This window comes from Coffea arabica, chromosome 10c (assembly GCF_036785885.1).
Source record: "Coffea arabica cultivar ET-39 chromosome 10c, Coffea Arabica ET-39 HiFi, whole genome shotgun sequence".
NCBI classification, from domain to species: Eukaryota; Viridiplantae; Streptophyta; class Magnoliopsida; order Gentianales; family Rubiaceae; genus Coffea; species Coffea arabica.
In genome coordinates, this window is record NC_092329.1 from 1,674,206 (window position 1) to 1,682,711 (window position 8,506).

General features: G+C 38.6%; 2 protein-coding genes across 2 annotated transcripts; both read left to right on the plus strand.

Annotated features, from left to right (window-relative positions):
* Window positions 1-243: 243 nt before the first annotated feature.
* On the plus strand, window positions 244-4,497 carry LOC113712972 (splicing factor U2af small subunit B). Its single transcript, XM_027236654.2, has 4 exons — window positions 244-1,737; window positions 3,628-3,733; window positions 3,923-4,046; window positions 4,135-4,497. The coding sequence occupies exon 1, from the start codon at window positions 862-864 to the stop codon at window positions 1,711-1,713; it is 852 nt and encodes a 283-aa protein (XP_027092455.1). The 5' UTR covers window positions 244-861; the 3' UTR covers window positions 1,714-1,737; window positions 3,628-3,733; window positions 3,923-4,046; window positions 4,135-4,497.
* Window positions 4,498-7,123: 2,626 nt separating this feature from the next.
* Window positions 7,124-8,194, plus strand: LOC140016189 (uncharacterized). Its single transcript, XM_072069631.1, has 2 exons — window positions 7,124-7,850; window positions 7,938-8,194. The coding sequence occupies exons 1-2, from the start codon at window positions 7,124-7,126 to the stop codon at window positions 8,192-8,194; spliced, it is 984 nt and encodes a 327-aa protein (XP_071925732.1).
* Window positions 8,195-8,506: the final 312 nt, after the last annotated feature.

An 8,506-nucleotide genomic window follows, 5' to 3' on the forward strand; every position in this document is an offset into this window, starting at 1 on the left:
TCTTCATACAAGTTAATTTTAATAATTATATTAACCATCCAAACGCGCATTATCAATATAACTATCTATACGCCATTTTTTAATTTACTACTTAAACATATTTTTCAATATAACTAACTGCCAACATAACAAAAAAGCATTAATTAGTCAAACCAATTTAAAAGATCACAGATTGGATTAATAATAAAAAATTTATATAAAACTCAATCGCTATAAATATAAATATGGACATTATGCATTTCTTTGTCGCACGCCCAACCTGAGTGTGCATTTATAACTGGTTTGGATTGCGCGCGTACACGTAGATGTTTGACCCTTCAGTGGCGACCGGCGAGGAAGGGGAGGGGAGGGGAGCTTGAATCCATATCCGTCGAGACAGAGCGAGAGAGATCGATCTCTTTTCTCTCTCCTCTTTTTTTTCGCCCCCATTGGTATTCATATTGGTAACTGGTAAGAGACAGAGAGATCGATTACCGAGTGGCCCATTGATTTTGTAAAGCACAATTGGGGGTCTTTAAACCCTAAATTATTACTGAAGTGAGCGAGCACACAAGTTCCACCGCTGATTTAGAGTCCCTTCCCGGCGTAGAAGCGAAACTTATCCTGCTGTCCGGCACTGCATGGACTGATCCGATTCACCCCCAGAACACAACACAACACCCCCAAGTATCTTAAATTCTTAATCCACAGAAGAGTAAGTAAACAATTAGTTGAGGAGGGCTCTCCCTCCATTCTCCCCCCGCCCCCAATTTCGCATGCCTAGCAGAGCTAGTCGAGCTATTTCGTGTTCAGATTTTTATAACCCTAAAACCCTGCAAGTTAAAATCAGTTCTCTGCTTCCCACGTCCATCCATTCATCCCATGGCGGAGCACTTAGCTTCCATCTTCGGCACCGAGAAGGACCGTGTCAACTGCCCTTTCTACTTCAAGATCGGCGCTTGCCGCCACGGCGACCGCTGCTCCCGCCTCCATAACCGTCCTACCATCTCCCCCACCCTTTTGCTGTCCAACATGTACCAGCGCCCCGACATGATCACCCCCGGAGTCGACCCCCAGGGCGAGCCCATTGATCCCCGCAAGATTCAGGAGCATTTCGAGGACTTCTACGAGGACATTTTCGAGGAACTCGGCAAGTTCGGCGAGATCGAGAGCCTCAACGTCTGCGACAACCTTGCCGACCACATGATCGGCAACGTCTACGTCCAGTTCAAGGAGGAGGACCACGCTGCCGCCGCCCTCCAGGCTTTGCAGGGCCGCTTCTACTCCGGCCGCCCCATCATTGCCGACTTCTCCCCCGTCACCGACTTCCGCGAGGCCACCTGCCGCCAGTTCGAGGAGAACAGTTGCAACCGTGGCGGATATTGCAATTTTATGCACGTCAAGATGATTGGGAGGGACCTCAGGAGGAAGCTCTTTGGGAGGTATCGTAGGTACCGGAGGAGCAGGAGTCGCAGTAGAAGTGCCAGTCCCCATCCGCACCACCATCACCGGAGGGAAAGGGACTACGATAGGAGCCGTGGCGGTGAAAGGGATTTTCGTGCAAGTGGTAGGAGGAGCGGAGGAGACCGGCACGCCAGGCATGAGAGCGACAGCAGCGGAGGAAGGAGGAGACATCCAACGAGTCCCAGGCGGAGCAAAAGTCCTGTGAGGGAAGGGAGCGAGGAGCGAAGAGCTAGGATTGAGCAGTGGAACCGAGAGAGGGAGGAGAATTAGGAGGCACGCTCATCTGATTATTAGGTTGTTTTTCGCTGATTTGATGTTCCATCCTTCTATCCTTCTCTGGAGCTAGCTTTGCCTGTTTCTCTTGTTGTTTTGGTATTCATTATAGGCTTGGATGCTATCCTTCCCGGTTGATTAATCTACTCTGATCTTATTTGTCATTTTATTTATTTCCTTTTCCTTCGGAAGTGAGATGGCAATGAGTTTAGCCGATATAGGGTCTGACATGCTTTTCTGTTTTTAAACTAGTAGTTGTAGTTGATGCCTAGTCTTTTGCTTTGCATTTCGTTAACATGTGGATTCTTGTGATATCACGTTGCCATGTACCCATATCTCTTTCCATTGCCTTTGCTTTGAGTCCTCTCTTTAGAAACAAAGCGCACTGTTGCTGTCACATTCCTCATCTTGCGTGTGGCTTCATTTCAGTTCCTGTTTGGTTTTCAATTAGATCATCTTAACTTAATATTGTAGGATAGGTTAGAGTAAATTTAAATGCTTTAACTTTTGGCACTCTTGGGAAGGGTTTGATATTGGAAATTTGCATTCTGTGATAAGTTCGTGCTATATTTGCTTGACTTTTGAGATTGAGATGATTGCTTTAGGTCACTAAGCTTCACATTTGAGGGTCATTGTAGGGGAGGATAATAGATTATGATGTTGCAAAATGAATTACAGATGAAATATTGGGTGGCATAATATCTAAGTGTTTAGCACTATTTCATAGGTAAGGTGTCAGAGTTCTACCTGTTTGTTAGACAATTGATGTTGAAATCTTGGTTGCTTGTTGCTAAATATTGGCTTCTTGTGACTCATGATTGGTGGAATTGCAACCTCTCTTTTCCAGGTTTCTATGTCATTAGTTTTGATAACTGGATAATTAAGCTTGACAGTTGACAACAATTTGGAAGGATAATTGAGTGAAAATTAGATGCTGAAATTTGAATGACATCTTGTCTATCACCTGAACTTACATGAAGAATGTTGTGAAAGTATAGATTAGTACTGCTTTAATGTCGTATGGAGCCACTTAAAATGGGTTGTTTAGTCCTTCCGTTTCACCCATTTTAATTTTTCTTTATCTTGCTCTTTTGGCTTGTGGACTTTGGATCTATTGCTGCTTTCTGAAGGGGGGAGGGGGAGATTTAGACCTAGTATTACTATGAAAAGAGAGTCATTTTTGCTGTCCTGGTGATGAAGGTTTGATACTTATTTATTTTGTTCCATTTGATAGTGCTTCTAAGTCTTTGTTGCTCTCTATTCTTTCTAGTGCATTCCAAATTTGTAGATGTGATAATTCGGAGACACCCCTCCAAAAATACATTTTCCTCACTTTGCCCCTTAATGTTGAATTTCATCAATTCCCACCTTGTGGTATTTAATTTTTCTTTATCAAGTACAATCAGCATAGCTGGCCCAATATCTCTCTAAATGTTTAATTTGAGATGGACAAATGCTATTGTGAAAAGACTAATTATCCCCAAAAAAGTGGGATAAGCTGCAAGAAAGAATCCATATTATGTTCTTTTTTTTTTCCAGAAATAACATAAGAATAAAACCCTAGATATTGGGTTTGGCCTACGTAGTCCTGTTCTTTTTTGTCTTTTTATTTTTGGTTGTACATTCTTTAGACTCTGGGGCATTGTTAGGAATGGAGTTGAGTTGGCTTCTTTTGGGGGGTAAATTAGGCTTTTCAGGGTAACATGTGCATCTTACACTGGCAATTTAGTGGGAAATTGAGCATGTTATGCCGAATGTACTTGATCAGAAAAAACTCAATACCATAGGGGGTGGATTGATCCATTACAGCATTCAAGGGGGATAGTATGGAAAAGATATTTCTGGAGGGGATTAATTTGGAACCCTTTGATCACATTGTTGGCTTGTAATGGCGTCGTTTTATGTGTTCAGCGTGATTGCTGAGATGACGGATCCAAACAATGAAAAGCAGATATCTGAGAATTGGTTGCCAATTATGTGTGTCAAATTCTCAATATAGAAGCATGTATCACAGAAGGTATATTAATTTTGTATTTATCATTATTTGTTGGCCTCAATACTGGTTTCTATCCTGCCCTCTCTGTCTTGCCCCTGCCACCTTTTGTTTTTCTTCTCTTGCCAAGGAGGAAATGGAGAAAAAGAAATCTTTTAAAAACTACTTTATGATTTTTTGGTTGTTTTTATGGCCATGATCCTGCCTCACTAGCTGGGTTGAAGAAACAAGCCTCACAGAGACATATACCATGGGTTAGTTGTTGAAAAACAAACTTATGTGGTTATCTTTTGGACATTGACGTGGAGATTGTATGAGCATCATATCATTCTTCACTGTGAGTTATGTTTTCTTTATTAATTCCCCCCCCCCTCCCTTTCTTCTCTCTCGAATGCTTTCTCATAAGGTCTGCTCTATCCTTTTAGGGGCAGTTTTGAGGCCAAGCGGACCAGCTGATATCAGATAATGGTTTCGTGTATTGGATAAGTAGCAAAAAATTTAATTTTTGAACTTGTTTTAGGAAACAGTAAGGTGAATATTTTCACATTACAGCTGAATCCCCACTGTTTGTGAACTTACGGAATAATGAACAGTTAGGGGGAGTAAAATCCTGGATGCAAAGTGCCCATTTCGTCTTTAGTCTATTGGATAACATGTCTGGTCTATCATATATTGGTGGAGATTTTGAGTTAGGCTACGAGGTCTATGATGGAGTTACTTGAACATATAATAAAGCCAGACAATACATCTGTATGATATTGTTTGTCTGTTGGACAATCAATTCTGCATCTGTTATGAGCTCTTCGGCTTCAGCTGGGACGTGGATTAGTTTATCATTCTCCAGTAGCAGCAACGGTGACGTTTAGATCATCTAGTCTATGGATCCTGTTTTATTGTCTGGAGACAATCAATGTGTGCCTTTGATCGTTCTTATGATTCATTGAAACAAAATTAAAATCTTTTTTATGTATTTTTTCCGTTTACTTGGTTTTTTTTTAAAAAAACGAGGGCAAATACCTTTTGCCCTCATCATGGTGGATGTGGAAATGGGGACATGGTCATTCTGCAAACTTTGTCGCTTACTGTTCGATGTTGCTGTTTTGGATTGGATGAGTAAAGACAATTAAAACGATGGATGGGCATTAGGACCAAAAGGCATGCCGGGAATAAGAGAATATTATTGCTCCGTTTGGATTAGCTGTTTTTGCGGTTGTTTTTCAAAAACACCACTGTAGCATTTCGAATCTGAAAAACAAGTCCGTTTGGATTAGTTGTTTTTGGGGTTGATTTTCAAAAACTATATGAAAAACTTTTACTGTAGATTTTTTTGGATTATTTTTAGAGGTATTTTTGAAACATATTTTTGAGTATTTTTAAAATATTATAATTTTTATATAAATATACATTTATGCATTTTTAATACATTTATATTTACAAATGTATAAATGTATAAATTATAAATGAATATTATATAAATGTATAAATTATAAATTATAAATTTTATATTTTCATATAAATATATATTTATGCATTTATAATACATTTATAGATATTTATAAATAAATAAATTTATATATTCATATATAAATATATAAATGTATTATATTATATATAATACATAATATAAATATATTTATAAATGAATAAGTGTATATTATTATAAATGTATAAATTATAAATGAATATTATAAATATATTATAAATTATAAGTGTATATTATTATAAATGTAAAATTAATATTATGTATATTAATATAAATGTATAAATGTATTATATTATATATAATACATAATATAAATGTATAAGTGTATATTATTAAAAATGTATAAATTATAAATGAATATTATATAAATGTATAAATTAATATATTATAAATATGTATTAATATTATGTAGAAATGTATTAATATAATTAATATAAATGTATACATGTATTAATATTATGTATAAATGTAAAATTAATATTATGTATATAATATAAATGTATAAATGTATTTATATAAATATATAATATTTATTTCAATTGATATAATATATATAATATTATACATAATTGAAATAAATATATTTATATTAATATAATATATATATATAATATACATAATTGAAATATACATATTAAAATACATGATTGAAATATACATATTAAAATATATAATTAAAATATATTAAAATATAATTGAAATATACATATTAAAATACATAATTAAAATATACAAATTGAAATATGCTTATTAAAATATACAAATTAAATATACATAATTGAAATATATTTGGAGTTGTTTTTTATATATTGTTTGGATATGGTGTTTTTGAAATTGTTTTTGAAATACACATTTACTGTAGCATTTAGAATGTGAAAAACAGTTTTTCAAAAACAGGCGCAAAAACACTCAATCCAAACAGACCCTATGTCTTTGGCGTACGAAAACCTTTGCGGGGATCGGACGACTAAAATTTAATGTGACTGACAAAGGTAAAATCCCTTGCCAACGTTCTGTTACCAATGTGGTGTCATGGGGCACTTAGCAAAGTCCTGTGCTAAGTCTCTGAATGTTAACAGCACTTCCACTCACGATTCTCATTACGGGTTTTGGCTGATAACGGATACCATCATCGCCAAGTTGATTTAGCAGAAGATATTGAGTTTGTTTGGATTGAGAGAATTTGGAAAAAAAAATTTTGACTCACAAATCTCAATCACCTTTTTATCTTCCCAATCACCTTTTTATCTCACACACATCACATCATAAAAAGTGCTACAGTAAATATCTCAAATAAATCATCCAAATAAACTCTTATCCAAACAAACTCATTGTGTGAGGATGAAATGCCAGCAACCTCATCGATCTCCATGGTTCTGGAAGAAGGTGGAAGAGACGATCAAGGTGCTTCATCCCCACAAGTGCAGGGCGGGGCTCGAGACCACATGAGAAGGATGTCAATCAGCTCCCAACCACTTCTCGATGCATGCAGGATAGGGACTTCGGTGCAGAGCAGCCAAGTTGGAGTACAGCTGGCAAACAGATACAGTGTCACAACAAAAATTATCATACAACGGACCAACTGGATGAACCAGGAGTGGGCCAACTTGGAGGCCCAGTAGCAGAGGGAACGACCTTACCATCGAAGGCCCAGTGGATGTTAAAGAAGGAAGGCTAAGTGGGGCCGATCTTACACCTATTTCCCGACCCAGTGGATCTCTTATGAGTGGTCATGAGCATGGCCCAACAGCAGATACTTCAGAACTAGCTTTAACGGCTATGAAAGATGTCCGTAGATAGGAGAAAAGGCATTTATAGGAGGAATGTGCTTTCATGCACGAAGGGAGGGATGGAAAGAGAGCAAGGTTGCAGAACGGTTCGGACGCTAATGCATTTCAAACGACAGTGTTGCTCTGAGGCCAATGATCGCTATGGTTTGGAATTGCCGGGGGCTTGGGAACCCTTGTGCTATTCGTGCCCTCAATAAACTTTTGAGGGATCAAGCTCCCAGTTTGGTTTTTCTCTCGGAAACGAAACTTCTAACAGGGGAAATGGATGTCGTTAGAAGAAGAGTAGGCTTTGAGAATGGGTTCTCTATAGACTGCCGAAATAGAGGTGGGGGTCTTGCATTATTATGGAGAGTGGGAGTCGAGCTTTCAATAGTTAGCTACTCGGTTGGTCACATTGACGCTGTGATCAAAGACTCGGTGATGGGGCAGCATTGGCGATTCATTGGCTTTTATGGCCCTCCGAAATTAAGTCAACGGAAGCACTCACGGCAACTATTGAGAAGGCTGGCTAGTTTATATTCACTACCATGGTTATGTGTAGGCGATTTTAACGAGATCCTATCCTCTGAAGAAAAATGTGGGGGTACAATCAGAACCCAAACCCAGATGGATGCTTTTCGGGAGGCACTTGGGGGCGCCAGCTTTTATGATCTAGGTTTCAGAGGTTCTCGATACACGTGGGCTAGAGGCAGGAGTCCTACTCGTCGGATTTGTGAAAGATTGGGCAGGGCAGTAGCATCCCCTGAGTGGAGTTCGCTCTTCCCAGCGAGCATGGTACGACATCTATCCTCTTCTTGGTCGGACCATGTTCCAATCTGCATCTCTATTAAACATACCTTAAATGCCTTCAACAATAAGAAGAGAAGGGGTAAGACCCACAAATTTGAGCAGCTATGGTTAGGGGATGAGGAGTGTGAAAGAATATTGGCTGATAATTAGCATGGGGTTGGTGTAGGAGACCCGGTTGCATCACTGGTTTCCTGTGCACAGCAGGCTCTGACTGCTTTACAGTCATGGGGAAGACGAAAACTTGGACATTTAAAGGGGCGGATTAAAAAACTTTTTGACAAGCTGGAAACCATACAATTTAACTCCTCACATCATCTAACAGAAGAGCTCGCTATTAAAAAGGAGCTTGACTCACTGCTGGAGCAGGAAGAACTCTATTGGAAGCAACGCTTAAGAGTCTCTTGGCTACAAGAAGGCGACTGAAACACCTTTTTATTTCCATCACAAAGCTAGCCAGCGGAGATTGCGAAATACTATCGAGAGTCTTGGGCTAGAAAGAGGGGATTGGATAAGCACTGACGAACAAATTGAGCAACATATTTTGGAGTATTATCACAAACTTTTCTCCTCAGAAGGTGTGGAAGTGGAGTTATATGCAAATATCATTGATAAAAAATTAGACGAGGAGATGAAATTGGAGCTCATGAAGGAGTTTTCAGACTAAGAGATCATTGATGCGTTGGCACAAATGTACCCATGGAAAGCTCCAGGGCCTGATGGTCTTCATGCTGGTTT